Here is a 16,651-nt window from a genome sequence, read left to right as displayed (position 1 = left end):
AGAGTACTACATTTTAGTCAACCGATTTCAGAGTTCAAATTAATAGTTTTCGAGGACTGCATTTCAGAGTACTACGTTTTAGTCAAAAGATTTCAGAGTTGAAATTTGGATTTTTTAGGACTGCATTTCAGAGTACTGCATTTTAGTCAACCGATTTCAGAGTTGAAATTTATTATTTTCGTGGACTGCTTTTCAGAGTACTGCATTTTAGTCAACCGAATTCAGAGTTGAAATTAATAGTTTTCGAGGACTGCATTTCAGAGTACTACGTTTTAGTCAAAAGATTTCAGAGTTGAAATTAGGATTTTTAGGACTGCATTTCAGAGTACTGCGTTTTAGTCAACCGAATTCAGAGTTGAAATTTATTATTTTCGTGGACTGCATTTCAGAGTACTGCATTTTGGTCAATGATTTCAGAGTTGAAATTTATAGTTTTCGAGGACTGCATTTCAGAGTACTGCGTTTTAGTCAACCGATTTCAGAGTTCAAATTAATAGTTTTCGAGGACTGCATTTCAGAGTTTTATTAGTCAAAAGATTTCAGAGTTCAAAATAATAATTTTCGAGGACTGCATTTCAGAGTACTGCGTTTTAGCAGAAGTAATATAAGAAACCTCCCTACCAGGCTGGGAAATAGCACACTTCCTCTGGTCCAAAACCAGTTTATTTATTGCTTGGACTAGTTTTATAATTCAAGAAGTGGGGGTTACTGGTCCTCGGGACCAGTTTATTAATTGCAAATCTATTGGAGAGCAAAGGCTGGGACCAGTCCGGAGACCAGTAAATAATTTCAGACACTAGGGGGTCACTGGTCCAAAGGACTAGTTTAAAAAATATCCTTATTTCCCAGCCTGCTCCCTACGGTAGGGAAGTATACAAGACGCCATAGTCGTAACGTTAAAACACGCGAGACATCCTCGAACCGCCAAATACCATATTCAGACACTATTGCGCATGGACATGGTACGGTAGATCTTAGTCCTTTGATATGGTCGTTGGAAAGGGAAAGAGGAAAAAGAGCTGTGTAGTCTGCAAAGCCGTCTGTCGTAAGAAATAGAGGATTCCTATTTTTACTAATAAATATTCACAAACGGTTATTTCGAAAAGAAAATCTAGTTTTTTTGTGAAGCCAAGAGGGTGAAAATGATGAATACAAGAATACAATTTCGAGATAGATAATAACACCATTTTAAAATCTATCTATGTACAGTGTTAGGCATATACCTTGGCAAGGTAAGGGTTTAATCCAAATTTTATGCAAAGACCTATGAAAATCCCATAATCTAGTCACTCCCTGATTATTAATGATTGATTATCATCAAAATTTAAGAACGCAGCATGAATTACTTCTTTGGAAATGCTTAAAATTACAATGAGTCTGGTAGATTGACTAACTTAAGCAGCCGACGCAATCGCGAGATCAGAGAATATATTCCTACGCTCTACGCGCCGGGGCCCTATTTTTTGTAACTTTGTTTACGACAGTATAAGTGCGCGGGGATATTCGCGGTACGAGGATGTATCGGCAAAAGTTCACCTTTGTACACTTTCCTCCCGTAGGGAGGTTCTTATATTACTTTTGGTTTTAGTCAACCGATTTCGGAGTTGTAATTTATAATTTTCGAGGACTACATTTCAGAGTACCGCATTTTAGTCAAAAGATTTCGAGTTGAAACTCTAATTTTGTTGGACTGTATGTTAGGCAATGAATTTTAGAATTACTTTCTTGTATTTGTAAATGTGAACCGAACTTGCATACTACAAATAGTAGGTTTCCTACCGTGGACTGCATTTCAGACATTCAGAGGACCTGCAGATTAGTCGACCCCTTCAAATCATGATGGTTAAAAGCGTAATTCATCTACTGCAATGGGGCGCTCTCGGAGCACTCTGACAAAATTTGCCGGTTACATTTACAGCTCGGATTAGCGTTTTCCGTTTACCGAACGCTCGGGTCACGATTGACGTGTAGCTGATCAATGTAAAAGCAGCTCTGGAAATGATTTTTGTGTTATTTCCAGATCTATTTGTGACCGATCAAAGCGCTCTCTGTCAAATTTTATGACGTAATAGAACAAATTGCGAGCGATCTCAGAGCAGATAAATGCAATACGTTTTAAGACCCTACATTTTCGAGCATCGTTATATGCTTTCGGCTTACTATATTTGGTGCTTGATGACAGGGATATTTCAATTTCATTCTGAGACTAAGCCGTTCTTTATTACACACAGAATTTTGGAAATAATAACAACTACACCGAAGGATCAAAGACGACATACAGTAAGTTCTATGAGTGTCAGTATCAATTTCTCTCAATAATAATAAGGAGTTTTATTTGGCTAGATACGCCCATTACCACCTCGAATAAGAACATAGGTATAAACTCTGGGAATGTAAGTTAAATATTTTGGGATAAGAAACTTTCAGATTTTGATTATTATGGATTAATAAAATGTCATCGATGTTTAATAGCAATATTGAAACTATGCTGTTCAATTTATTTATGTTGAAGAAGTATTTCTCTTCTAAGACCAAACTATTTAGTATTTAGCTCTTAGGTTTAATTTTTAATTCGAAAAATTCTGCACAATATTATGAACTATTAAGAAATTTCCAAGAATTTTTAAAACAAAATTGATCCTATCAGAGAGAATTACGAAAGGGAGCGGAAACTCCAGCTTTTCACACTGCTACACAATGCAGTTCAAACGACCGTCCGCCTCTCGAATAACTAATGGGGATTACTTCCGGTCACAAGACAAATCTAACGCTTTCAAGCGATTGGAGAGAGCGAACCTATAGGAACTAGATCTTATCAAGCGGTTTGTTAAAGCTATATCATTTCCCGCCATTTTCTACTCCCTTTCTTATTTCTCTCTGATTCTGTTATTTTACCCAAAGGCTCAAATCATGGATGAAGGATGCGCGTGAAAAACATTCGAGTGATTCGACGCTCTGCAGGATGTACAACTCCCTATACTAAAATGTAGACAGGTCGATACTAGCTATCAGCGCTGGAAAAATAAAAAAATACTGTACATAGGAAAAAAAACACTGCTTTACTTCTAGCAGACGACGCTAAGGAAAGGTAGCGCCTTTTTTTTCTGATGTCCAGTATTTTTTATTTTTCCCACGAGGGTTTCCAGCGCTGATAGCCAGGAGGCGCTATTTTCGACTTGTCTACTTTTTAATATAGGGAGTTGCACATCCTGTTGAGCGTCGAATGTTTTTCACGCGCATCCTTCATACATGCTCAAATAACTGATTCTACCAAAAATAAATAGGGGAAAGTGTCGGACTCTCTCCTTCGTCTGTGACATGCATTTGGAGGGGTGAATACATACTCGCGAAATCTGTTTCATCCCCCTCGCCTATTCACCACGTACCTAAGATAATTTGTGATATTGCGCGTGAAGAAATAGCGCGGTTTTATTTTACATTAGCCGCTTTTGACTGAGGCTAACCGTGGCCACTGCGGTTTATCGCCACAATTTAATTTGATGATGTACATAATTGTATTAATTTAGTTTGCTAATATTGATGTTATTTACTAATATTAAAACGTTTTAGCTTATAATGACAACCCTGGGCCTAAGTTTAAACAAAATTCTAAAGGATTTTAACTATGTGTTTTTTATAATTAAATGATGATTTCAAGAACATCCGCGGCAATTTTAATTTAATTTCGGGCCTAAGTTTAAACGAAATTCTAAAGGATTTTAACGATGTTTTTTTTATAATTAAATGGTGATTTCAAGAACATCCGCGACAATTTTAATTTATTTTTGGCGTCCTAACGTTTTAAACAAACTTTGACCTCGTTCAAACGCGAAAATAACACCAAACAACAAAATAGAACGGAGCGCGGAGTCTCTTCCTTGAGATACGCCTATGTCAAATTCTCCGGTTTGGTGGCGAACGAGCGTTATTCTCGGGAAGAATGACATCATCAACTACAAATCTGATTGGCTTATACCATTTTAAACACCTCTCGCGCGCTTGAGCGTCTCGAAATGCATGTCAAGCTAAGGCAAAGGCAGGAAAATATGGCAGTCCGACACTTTCCCCTATTTATTTTTGATTCTACGTGAAAAATACTTCACGTTTCGATAAATCGCGTACGGTTTCGAATTGTTAAACATTATTCAAAAGCAATCGAATTCATGGTACCATGCATAAAAGTGTTAAAGCTAATGTATTATTAAACCACTTTGACCAATTGTCTTATGGAAATTGGAAATGAAAAGTGATAATAGACATGTTTTTCTTTTTTCAGCAAACGTTTAATATTGCTACAACAACGTCATTACGAGGCTGAAATTCGACATAGTAACCGCGCTCTGTTCTTTATTACAGAAATATCTTAATTTTAATAACGTTTCATTTTATATTAAACAGTTTTGAAAATTTTTATTTTCTTTTAATGGTCCAAAAATCGCCACAGTAAATGTTTTGTCTCAAATTTTCGTGTAAACTCGAATAAACTCATACCCAAAGTGTTGATTCTAAGCAGGTTCAAATGTTAAATTTTCAAGAGCTAAATCCTGTTATCTTAATCTTATCAAAATCATGTTTTATGCCTATGGTCATATAGGAATCGCGTTTATGGGTAACGTTTCTAATTTTTATCAGAAAATAACAATGTAAAAAGCCATTTACGGACACGTTTTATACATTTTTTGTATTTTTCAGTGCATTTTGGAAGAAGAAATGTCCTCTGAAACGATTTTTTTAAAATAATCAAAATGAACAGATAAAGAAAAATTCCAATATTTATTTTATTATGAGCAGTTTATAAACACATTTTCAAGAGCTGTAACTAACCAATACCATGTGCTATGCCCATGGCCATACAAGGCGAAGGTTTCTTGCATTAATCAATAATGCCTTTTTCTCACCTTTATTTAAAAAAATATGACTTTCAAAACGTATACACTTAAGACAATTCACTAACTCGAACTATACTTCGAGTAAATACAACTCATTTCAAACAAAAGAAAAAGTCGATTTTTTTTAAAGACAGAATCAAAACACCAGTTGATCAACAGTTTTTTGTTCTTTATTTTTGTAATATTTACCCATATGAACTTGTAGAATTATTAAGATCATACTGTAGAGTTAGAAATATTTTTTTGTCAAATAGAAAATGTGACAATTTTCTAAGAACAGTCACATATTTTTGTGACAAACCACTACCGACGAGATGTATATAGCTTCGGTAGTGCTCTAAATATAAAATATTTTTAAAAAATTCTTAAATATTCTGGAACAACTCGCTTTTTTTCGATTTTTATTTCGTTGCCAGTTTCATTAAACCGAACCATTTCTATTCCATCTTTGGCTTCTGGTGTAGTTTTCAATTCATGAGTAGAAGAAGACCCGGATGTTAATTCGCCATATCCTTGGGCCCCTTTACCCATTTTTAGATATCCCATATCGTTTTCCTGCTTCTCTAATAATGTCGATTCAAAGCAATTCTCAACTTGGCTCATTTTAACATACTCAGATTCCAACTGCATATACGCCTGGTGAATAAAAGCAAAAACAATAAATACTCCTTATAGAACAAGTAAATCGTTTGATAGCTAATTCTTAACAAATATAAGTTAAAAATTGCTAATAATCTTATTAATTAAATTTTGGTAATAAATCATATTTCTTAAATTTTGCTAATAAATCATATTATTTAAATTTTGCTAATAAATCATATTACTTAAATTTTGCTAATAAATCATATTAATTAAATTTTGCTAATAAATCATATTACTTAAATTTTGCTAATAAATCATATTAATTAAATTTTGCTAATAAATCATATTAATTAAATTTTGCTAATAAATCATATTAATTAAATTTTGCTAATAAATCATATTAATTAAATTTTGCTAATAAATCATATTACTTAAAATCAAAGACAAAAGATCCTTTTCAAATGTCAGGGGTAACTTAGAGTCGTGTTTGACCACTTAGGCGTAATATCTTTGATGTGAATCCAAATACGTTAAATATGACTTGAACAAAAGGACTTTGGTGCGCGGATAACTTTTAAGCCCTCTCTAACGTCTTTGAATCCACATTTTCCATGTCAAGCAGACGATACCACGGCCATGCATTTGGAAAGGGTCTATATGACCGCAATGCCATGAAATCATCCTCAAGTTTTATTACAGATCGTTCTCGTTTCCGTTATTTGGGGCAACTAACTAATGACTTTTGCTATTAATGGTATTAATTTTGTTATACTTACGTCGTGATGGGTTACTTGAATTATATCTCCAAATTGGTTTTCTAGTTTTTCAAAGGTTGGTCTGTCTTCTGGGGCTTTTTCCCAACATTGTAACATAATGTTGTATCTGAAATTAACCGAAAAAATATTATGTACTTACTCTTTATTCCGTGAAAGTTGGTTTAAGAAATTAAATTTTTAGACTAGAGGAACTCACATGTTTTTAGGAGCGTACTGCGGTTGTTCCATTCTGTAGCCATTTTGCAATTTGTTGAAAAACACTTCGTCGATATTCATGCCCGGATAAGGATCTCCTCCCAATGAGAACAATTCCCATATGAAGATACCATAAGACCAGCTGATGAATAAAGCAAGAATCCATCATTTTGAAATGTTAGAAATCAAAATGGGAATCCGTATAGCTAATATTTTTCAGTGTGGAGCCATTAATCTGAATAAATATTAATGTTTAATGGAATGCCAACTAGGTCAATAGACTGGCCACCAAATAAGGGGTACAACCCCGGATCATGCCTCTAAATGAAATTGTATCTAGGTCATGTGGGGGAAAGGAAGTACTGCTCTTTGGAGAATCCTGAGTGGTGAGTTTAAAATTTTGCCCATGCGCAAAGAGAACAAATACGAATTTCCCTCTCACTCTCAAAGTGGGGATGGGAGGGCTACAAATCATATTTGTCTCTCCTCAGCAGGCGGTAAGATATAGCCTTGTGAAAGGTAAGAGATTGGAATACGTTAGTATTTATTTAGGGATGGCGGTTTTCGGAAAATTCCGAAACCGGTATTTGACGATGTCAAATCCGGAATTTACCGGAATTCCGGAATCTTTTGACACTCCGAAAAATCCCGTAATGAATCCGGTTTTAATTCCGGAACCAAACCGCATTGATTCCGGAATCAATAAGGTTTCAATTCCGGAATCAATACGGTTTCAATTCCGGAATCAATACGGTTTCAATTCCGGAATCAATACGGTTTCAATTCCGGAATCAATACGGTTTCAATTCCGGAATCAAAACGGTTTCAATTCCGGAATCAAACCGGCTTCAATTCTGGAATCAAACCGGCTTCAATTCTGGAATCAAACCGGCTTCAATTTCGGAATCAAAACCAAAATTACACCGACACCAAATCCGGAATTTAACCGATATCAAAACCGGAGCTATTAACATTAACTATATAGCTATAACTTACATTAGCTATATGACTAATCAAGGCAAGGAAAATAAATTTTGTTAAATTATGGACAGAAAAATAGGCTAAACACCATTAGCTATTATTGTATATTGTTGAGTTTGTTTCCCACGGTGGAATTTAGAATTTTTTTTTATTATTTTATCACGAAAGAGAGCCAATCCGCCCCTCTTTTACACCGACTTCCTAACAAAATTAAAGTTGAATGTGACGCCACGAATAGCATTACGCCAACCTCCCCCTTGTCACGGACTGTCACAAATTCCGAACCCCCCCCCCTTGTCACGGACTGTCACAAATTCAGAAACTCCCCCCCTTTAAGAGTGTGACGCCGTTTATGGAAGGTTTCCATTTGTATTATTTGAAGAGATGAAGATTGAAGTGGTGTGTCTTACTTTTGATTCTTGAGTAATGTTGGCTGAAAACATTCCGTATGATCCGGAATTCCGTACAAACCGGTATTCCGTATGATCCGGAATTCCGTTCAAACCGGTATTCCGTATGATCCGGAATTCCGTTCAAACCGGTATTCCGTATGATCCGGAATTCCGTACAAACCGGTATCCCGTATGATCCGGAATTCCGTACAAACCGTTATTCCGTATGATACGGAATTCCGGTTTTCAACTTGGAAAGTTCCGTACCGGAATTTTTCGGAAAATTCCGGATATGTTCCGGAATTCCGGAATTTTTGCCATCCCTAGTATTTATACATATCAATGGTGTAGTGTATATCTCAAAATATCTGTTTGAATACTGAGCCATTTTCCAAAGCTAGGCTAATCTTTAAGCAGGATGAATTTAAAGTAAAGGGCGGCTCCGTTTTTGCCCCTTAAAGATGGCTTTTCTACTACACAGTAGCTAAGCTTGGTAAAGATAGTTAAGCCAAAGGCAGGAACCAATCAGACCTAATGTACTAGGTCTGATTGGTTCCTGCCTTTGGCAAGATAAAATTCGCCTCCAGAAGGTTATCCCTAATGCTAGGGGTGATAATGGAGCCGCCTGTTGCTTTAACGACAGGTATAACCAGCAATGTATATTAAAACTTAGTAATGGTCATCATGGCTGAAACGTTTCATATGAAGAAACGCGCAATTGGTGGAACCTAGTTCCAGATGTTAAGTTTGAAGTTAAAATTAATCCCTACTATTCGTAGAAAGTTATAAATATAAACATACACGTCACTTTGAACAGTGAATATCTTTTTCTCGAGCGATTCCAGGGCAATCCATTTGATAGGCAGCGGACCCTGAAGTGTTAAATTATGAATTTATTACAAGAATGGAATGTATTCGTTGTATTGCGGTAGTAAAAACAAAAATTTACATTTCCTTGCAGTTTATAATAATTATTCTGGTAGACATCCTTCGCCAGACCAAAATCGCATATCTTGACAATGTTATTTCCTGATAACAGAACATTTCTCGCCGCCAAATCACGATGCAGTATCTGAAATCATCTTTTACTTAATTGTCTAATTCCGATTGATGAATTAACATATAAGAAAAGGAACAACAGGCATAGTTGTGTAATGATGAACAGGCACTAACAATTTACAAAACAATCTTTGTGAAAGTCCTGAGTGACTGATAATCAACGCCCAGTCAAAATCACTTCACTCAGGAATATGAAATTTCCCGAAACTTTACACATTAAGAAATGTTTCTCGAATCCGTAACCATCTTGAAAAATGGATGCCAGGTATGACAAAAAACTTTCCTTACAGAATAATAAAGCAAGTGTCGGCTCTTGTGGAACAACTATCATGTCGGCTAATCTTCTACACACCAATTTTACCTTGCCAAAGGTATTAACCAATCAGAACTCGTCCAAGAAAGCGGAACTAAAACTATCCTTTGCATAGCTTAGCGGGCCAGCCAACCCCACACCTCGACTATTCGAGCATATAGTGGCATTTGTTTAAACCAAACCATAGCCAAGGCTTGCTTTAAAACTATTTCAATGGAAACATGGGAGACTCTAGGTCCCTATGCTGCTAGAAATCAATATGAACGTTTATCATCATGCAGCACATCTCCTCATTTCCCTATTCCTTAAATATTTACTGTTCCATTATCTACTTTATACAGAATATTTTCAATTCAGATGGCAAAAAATTCCATTTCATAAGCATGATCTTGTTATAATTAGCCATGAAATTACCTTTTTTGATGCAAGGAAGTTCATGCCTCTTGCAACTTGATAGCTGTAACTTAACAGATCAGTTGTCGATATAGGCTTCGTTTCAACATCGATATATGGATTTACCGAGCTTATAAGTCTGTAATTAAATTTTAATTAATAAATGATTAATTTTCATGGATAGAAGAAGACAACTGGATCACCAAAACCAAACCCTAACTTAACACACGGTGTTTGCTAAGGGTTTCAGGTTGCCGTTTAAACCCCGTTTTTATAGACAAGACATCAGTTTTACCCGCCATCGCTGTCAGTGTTTTCATTTTGAACTTCCTGACTTGTCGCATCCTCTTCTTTGTTCATTTTAAGATCAATTAAGCCTGTCTCCGGGTTTATCAGATTAACAAATTTATCTTTCGCTTCAATTAAGTAAGTTCGAAGGTTTCCGAAACGACAATATTCCACTATAATCATTAATTCACCTAAAAAATGGTTTTTTAAACATTTGGATCGTAAACTACAGTATTTATTTACCATTCACGATATTCTTCGTTACGGCACCCATTAGATTGGCTATATTTAAATGCGGTCCCAAATGAATAAGTATTTTTAGTTCCGAAATCAGAAGTTTCATTTGCGAAATATTTGCTCGATCTGATAAAATTAAAAACTACTAAATTAGCGTCCGAAGAATGTGATATTTTTTCGCCAATATATGCCAGTGTAGCAATGCTTTTAAATGCGCATTATATACCTTTCGTGGTTTTAACAGCTACTATATCAGTTTCGTCACCGGCAATGCCAATTGCTTCTGCCTTCACAACTTTCCCAAATGCACCTAGCCCCAAAATCTCTCCAAATTTTAATCTTTTCTCGTTAAATTCCCACTTTTTATCATAAGGAAGATATTCAACTTGTTCGTCTAAGGGACGGTTTGGATCGACTTTGTCCAATTGATTCAAGTTATTTAGCTCTTCAAATAGAGCCTTTAATTCCGCTTTTCCGGCCTAAAATTTAATATTCCTTAGCCTCAGTTAATTATTTTAAGCTGTTCACAAGTATTATAACATTTTCCTTTTAAATGGCCTCATAATTTGTCCACGACTTACTCTTTTTTGCTGAAATGTTCGTAAGCAGCATATAAGGACTACAACTAAGATCGCCAAACCAACAGCCAAGGCGACCGCCCATACAATAGTTCCCTTGGCTACTTTTTCTTCAAAGTTGACAGTGAATGACCTTCCAATAGACCCCAATCTATTGGTCACTTCGCAACGATATTGACCCTCGACTTCTTTCTTCTTCAACACCCTAATGCGAAGGAATTGTCCGTCTCCGAAGATTTCTACGGTGGAATTACTCGTAATATTAATTTCTTTCTCGCCCTTAAACCATTTTGTTACAGGCACTGGTAAGCCCATGGATGAGCAGTTGAGGACTGGTTGACTAAATTGGTTGCTGATATTGATCTTTTGCTTGTATCTTTCAGAAGTAAATTGTGGCTTGAAGGCTGGCAAAGCGATAATTGTAATATTATTTCGTTTCACTTCCCTACTGTCGAACATTTTTGCAGTGCATATTAAAGTTTCATTGAAATTCTTCGTGATGTTGTAAAACGTAATGCTCGAACTTAAGGAGTACTTCGTGTGGCCTTGAAGCGTTTCTAAAATTACGTAGCCTTTAGAACAGGATGATTAAATTTATCTAAGGGTATCAGAAATAAATGTAAAATCGTAAGACATGACATCTATGTAATATTATCCACTGCAATTGTATGTTTATCTAATTTAATTAGAAATAGAGGCCCATTACTAATGTATGTATATAGGCACTGGAGGGAAAGGTGAGTCCAACCAACCTCAAAATACCCTTAAACGTCGCGAAACTACACAACGTAAAACAAACTTACAAGAAATACATCCCCTATAGAATACGCCACTTAGTTTTCCCCTCAAGTAGTCTGCTACAGGAGTGCGAGTTGCTTGAATCCGTTTCCGTCAATTTTTATTAACGAATCCAGATTACTCTTTGAACTATTATTGTGTTCTCCATGTGCCCTCTCTCAACACTAACCGTCCCAGCGACTAACGAAGCTCGTTAACAAGTCAACATAGGGAAGATAGTTCTAGGCTGGTAAGTCTTTTTATAGCAGCAAAACATATATGTTTAGTGCCACCATTTTATTTCGTTTCAACCACTAAAATCTAGTTAGGTTTGATGGCGCAAATAAAGCACAACTAAAACCTCTTTATCTATTACTCACTGCGAAATCCGTGGATAATAATACAGTACATTTATTTCAAATACCTTTTTTTATTACGTAACGATTCTAATAGTATTACCAACGCTATCAGCATCGATATGTGTCGAAGAAGGGAAAAATGTGATGTTAGAATAATGAAATATATTAGCCCTACATTCTATGGTAATATTATCTCCTTCAGCAGCATTCGTTTTCAGAGGTACGATTCCAAAACCAGCTTCGATATCTATATGAAACGTAAAGTATTTTAAAACAGATCTAAAAATATATAAAAAAACGTCTTGGTTTGGACCAAGGCCGAAAAAAGAAACGATATGTGTGAGGTTTATCATTTGACTGAAGTTCAGATATTGCAATTGTTTTAGTTATTTTTATCCATTTAATCCTTAATCAATATTAAATTCAATCAACTGATTTTACTGTTACCCGATCCATTCCCTCTAAATTAATTGAAAAAATTACATATCTACGCTTTTTCAAGAACAATTACATTTTTCGAAAACATTTTATCATGAAATTATTATTTTGAAGGGAGTACGTGTTGAGGTGTCAATATTGAATATTTGAAATATTCTATTGACTGTCTAAAAAGAGCAGGTGAACTTTGACACAATTCGAAAGGAAAATGTAAAACATTTATTGTTTCACACTAGCTAAGATATGCGGTGCATAGCGAGGGTGTTTCAAGTGACTAGAAATAGTAATTGTACGTACACAAAGAAACAAACCATTTTCTCAAATATCTTTATGATAAAGGAAAAATCGTTCGATTAGATAATAAGAACAGTATCAAGTGATAATTTAATGTTTTAAGCATAAAATAGAGGTTTTGTATTCTCAGGAACTTAATGTCACTTTATATATCTTTTTGGTAACTCGTGCAACAATTCTCAACTGATAAGCTGCAAATTATGTTTAGTGCAGCCAAATTTTAAGAGATCTTTTAATAACTGATCTGAAGGTTTGAAATCTTACACTGCAAAAAAAAATAGCAACTATAAAGATGTGAATTGAGAATGACCCTTCGCATTGCCGTAAAGCTAAATTTCTTCAAGAGAGCGTGGTCCCTATTATAGATTCTGGGGTTTTGCACGAAACCAGAAATGGTCAACTTCCGACTAACTCGAGAACCGTATTTACTTTTATTTGTTATGCCTCACCAGGTTGGGCCTGAGAAATATTTGACCGTAAAAAGTTGGTTGGCGGAAAAAATTCATTGACGTATTTCATTGAATGTCACACTGGTTGTTGTTATTTTACTTATGATAATTTTGACTAGGATGAGTTACAGTTTCTAATTATAAATCAACATCAACCCGTATAACATTTGTCGTTTGACATGGCACCAGGTGTTTCTAAATACCTAACCTTTGGATTATACATATTAAACGACAAATAACCGATAAAACTACATTAAAGACAAAACATTAGTGATAGCATTAGCTTTTCTAAAAATATTTTTTGAATAAGAACTTCTTACCTGTGACTGTGAAGCTTACTGATTCGGAAGCAATTTCAAAATTATTCAGTCCGCAAACACAACGATATTCTCCAGACTCAATGATTTGAACTTCTTTTATTAATTCAAATTCAAAAATTTCGTCTTTTTTTGGACTTATCTTGAAACGCTCCTTTGTTTCTAATACAATGGCCGAGTCGTAAGTGCTACATCTTGAATCGTTACATTTTCGAAACTCAAACCAAATGTCGTCTCCGTCGTACGTATCCACGGAACACGTTATTTTATGAAACTTGTTTGATGGGACATACCTAACATTTTCAATTCTAAAAAGTACGTTTTTTTTCAAATACGGCAAGTTGCGCACAAACAACTTTAAAAGCAAATTTGAGAAATTTTCTCACTTCAAAATATCTGTATGGGTTCTTATATAAGGGTAAACAACTGCGAAAAAATATGAAAATTACACACAATTGTAATTTAGAGAATGTAATTCATGTTCTTATTAATACAGTGTTGCAAAATTCCTGGCACACTTTCTAGACACAATTAAAAATAATTTAATTGTGTTTAAAGAGAAACCGAAAAATTTCGATTGATACCAAAATAAAATAGAAATAACATAAAGTGAGGCACTGGGCTTTATGGAAGCCGTCCGTTGTAGTAACCAGTATAGTGTTTATTCGAGGGAAATTAGCATCATTATTCGACCAATCAGCGCTCTCCTTCTTATCGACAAAAGTTCCTCTTTTAAAGCAATTGGGTCTTGACAATATTTTTCATTCTTGACAATGAATGATTTTGTAGCGCAGACCTTGAAAATTTAATTTGGTTCGCCTAGCGTAATAACTAACGCGGGAGGGGGCAGTAATACATTTTCCTGTGCTCAGAAAAAACGGGAATCACGCGTGGTCCACTCTTACTACCTCACTTTTAGTTATATCTATTTGCTTTTGGTGGTACAAACTGGCACAAAGAAAAACAAATTTCTCCTTTAAACCACCAACATGCATTTACGACAAATAGTTTTCATATTATTCATGCCCTTGAATCTCTATTAAACTTACCATGGGAATCAATATATATGGCATTTGTATATTTACGCCCGTCAACTTCGGCTTGGCAAATAAACTCTCCGTCGTAAAAGTATGATTTATGCAATATTTTAAAACCTTCCGTTGCTTGATAAGAAACTTTTGATGTCTCTACAGGAACATGTAAAAAATTATCTTCGCCAAGAACTTTCCAAAGTGTCATGTTTGCTTTGGAATAAGTTGATCTACAAGGAATTAATAAATTCGATCCACAATATATTATTTCCGGTGGACTCGGAAGCAGTACGTTCTCAGGGTCTGAAATAAACCGTGTGGTTTAAGTTTCCATCCATATTTCCCAAAAGTTAAAGTTCAGGATTTAGACGGTTATGTAGATTTTTATGGGCATTTTGTAAAATATCTTACCATTGACGAAAAGGTAAAATGAGTTGATCTCGGTCCACTTATCGTGTTTATCATACAAACACGCGTACAGCCTTGTGTCAAGATAACTAGGTTCATTTATTACTAGTTTACTCGTGTATAATTTTGATGAAATATTTGTAAGGTATCGAGTTTCGGTAATGTTCAATACCGCGGTATTGAATTTACGTCCCTGCAACACGGGATATTGAGACGATTACAATAATATTTCAAACAAACAACTGAAACAGATATGACATAAAATATTACGTAGTTATTTATGACCCATATTAAGGGTTTTTGGCCAGTGCATTGAACCTCAAATGAATTTTTTGTAGAAATTTCTTGATAGAAATTATCGATACTAAGCATTGGAGAACCAAAGATTTGTACTGAATCTGTTGATTAAAAAACAAGCATTGTGCCTGGGTTTTTCTGATAAGTCTGCCATAAATTGAATGGTGTGTTCTTTGGGTCAAACTGAATGGAAAGTCTTAAAGAACATGGGGTTTACAACATTTAGTTCCAGAGATATGGGCTACCAAACACTAACCCATTAAAACAACATTGAACATGTGGAGTAAGTTTCAGCAGGTCGCCCATTTTGTTATTAGAAAGTATTAAAAGATTTCCAAAGCTTTCAATCTAAGAACGACACTGAACAATTATCTAGAAGGTACCGTTAATTGGATATAAGTGTATTCATAAGCTGGTAAAGTATAGCTGAATCAAAGTGTCTAAGTGTTTCAAGATCTCACAGCACCACCTAGCACAAGAGTTTCGAGTTAAGGTATTGTACAGTTATATTTTATTTGCTCTAAGTGTTGAAAATTTCCACTGGACACTCTCCATTCAGTTTGACTCAAAGAACACACCCTTTGATTTGTGACAGACTTATTAGAAACCCCATGCATTTCATTACAGTTTAATTACAGGTATTAATGGAGCGTCTAAATTGACTTATTTTAAATATCGTGCAACTTAAACATCAGATTTACTAACAAATGAAACGCACAATCTTAAACTACGAAGAAGTTGTGCACCATTGCGGTAATATTATGGTACGATAATTTACAGCACTTTAGATTAACCGTTTTGCCCCAAATGATGTAAATCATTGTGGGTGTGTATTAAACTGGTGGAAAAACACGTAATTTAAGTCATATTCTAATAGCTCCTAATTGACTGTCACATCAAATCGAAACTAAGGCTACAAATCGAAGGAAATTAGTCTCTACGCGTTGCGCGATTCTACAAAACGTTATACAGCCGATGATAATCTTAATTTTTAAAGCACTACTAGGTATGCATACTGTACGAAATAATCTTACGGTCATTTCAAATGTCATACCTTCCGTATCTTCAAAATCCGTCGGTATGGTGCAAACATATTGATTTTCTCTGGATAATTGTGGTGCTGGTAGTGCGGCTGAGATTAATTTTAGGTAAATTAACAATAAGAATATAATGCTGGATAATATGAAATGTGAGCGCTCCATTGTAAAACGCTCCTATGATAACTAAAGTTTTTCTAACTATCAATGATATTCAGGAACTAAATGCTTTCACGAAAAAGGGATGTATATTTCAGATAGCAGAAATAGAAACTTCCGTCCGTTGCTGAATCCGGGGGGAAATGTTTTACGTTCATTTTTACATTTACCAAAACTTTTCCCGCAAACAATTTCACTGTTTTTTAACGAAATGGTTAAAGCTAAGTTAGCTCCCTCTTGAGTCAAAAAATTTGCTTTTACGCAGGGCTTTGACGGTAAGAATCTAACCGTAAGATTTTAAATTGCTTCATATATATACGACCAAATTCCGACCTTGCCCCTTAAGCAAGTCACGTAAAAATATTTACGTATTAGCTATGTTTGGTGGGCCCAGGTAGGGCT

General features: G+C 35.2%; 2 protein-coding genes across 2 annotated transcripts; both read right to left on the bottom strand.

The window, feature by feature from the left end:
* Window positions 1-5,211: 5,211 nt before the first annotated feature.
* LOC149708931 (vascular endothelial growth factor receptor 1-like) lies at window positions 5,212-13,745 on the bottom strand. Its single transcript, XM_089864381.1, has 13 exons — window positions 13,704-13,745; window positions 13,321-13,625; window positions 11,920-12,066; window positions 10,687-11,240; window positions 10,332-10,584; window positions 10,112-10,231; window positions 9,876-10,059; window positions 9,602-9,719; window positions 8,765-8,887; window positions 8,617-8,687; window positions 6,444-6,584; window positions 6,248-6,353; window positions 5,212-5,525 (listed from the first exon to the last, which is right to left on the bottom strand). The coding sequence occupies exons 4-13, from the start codon at window positions 11,140-11,142 to the stop codon at window positions 5,244-5,246; spliced, it is 1,854 nt and encodes a 617-aa protein (XP_089720507.1). The 5' UTR covers window positions 11,143-11,240; window positions 11,920-12,066; window positions 13,321-13,625; window positions 13,704-13,745; the 3' UTR covers window positions 5,212-5,243.
* Window positions 13,746-14,321: 576 nt separating this feature from the next.
* On the bottom strand, window positions 14,322-16,376 carry LOC149708930 (vascular endothelial growth factor receptor 2-like). The gene is made up of 4 exons (XM_089864382.1): window positions 16,108-16,376; window positions 15,027-15,154; window positions 14,760-14,949; window positions 14,322-14,651 (listed from the first exon to the last, which is right to left on the bottom strand). Exons 1-4 carry the CDS (start codon window positions 16,253-16,255, stop codon window positions 14,338-14,340), a joined length of 780 nt encoding a protein of 259 aa, XP_089720508.1. The 5' UTR covers window positions 16,256-16,376; the 3' UTR covers window positions 14,322-14,337.
* Window positions 16,377-16,651: the final 275 nt, after the last annotated feature.

This window comes from Phalangium opilio, unplaced genomic scaffold, assembly GCF_054372755.1.
Source record: "Phalangium opilio isolate 3A_F unplaced genomic scaffold, DU_Popi_V2 ptg000013l_1, whole genome shotgun sequence".
In the NCBI taxonomy this organism is placed as follows: domain Eukaryota; kingdom Metazoa; phylum Arthropoda; class Arachnida; order Opiliones; family Phalangiidae; genus Phalangium; species Phalangium opilio.
Note: the sequence above shows the minus strand (reverse complement) of the source record. Positions and strands in the feature narration are given on the sequence as shown.

Excerpts from the sequence above, each read along its gene's own strand:
- LOC149708931 (XM_089864381.1), bottom strand. The coding sequence starts at position 11,142 with ATGTTCGACAGTAGGGAAGTGAAACGAAATAATATTACAATTATCGCT. Across the intron at positions 8,688-8,764 it reads ATTATAAACTGCAAGGAAAT|GGTCCGCTGCCTATCAAATG; the intron begins GTAAATTTTTGT and ends TTAACACTTCAG. Across the intron at positions 6,354-6,443 it reads CAGTACGCTCCTAAAAACAT|ATACAACATTATGTTACAAT; the intron begins GTGAGTTCCTCT and ends GGTTAATTTCAG.
- LOC149708930 (XM_089864382.1), bottom strand. The coding sequence starts at position 16,255 with ATGGAGCGCTCACATTTCATATTATCCAGCATTATATTCTTATTGTTA. Across the intron at positions 15,155-16,107 it reads GGATTTTGAAGATACGGAAG|ATTCAGTACAAATCTTTGGT; the intron begins GTATGACATTTG and ends TTTAATCAACAG. Across the intron at positions 14,950-15,026 it reads TATGGGTCATAAATAACTAC|GGACGTAAATTCAATACCGC; the intron begins GTAATATTTTAT and ends CCCGTGTTGCAG.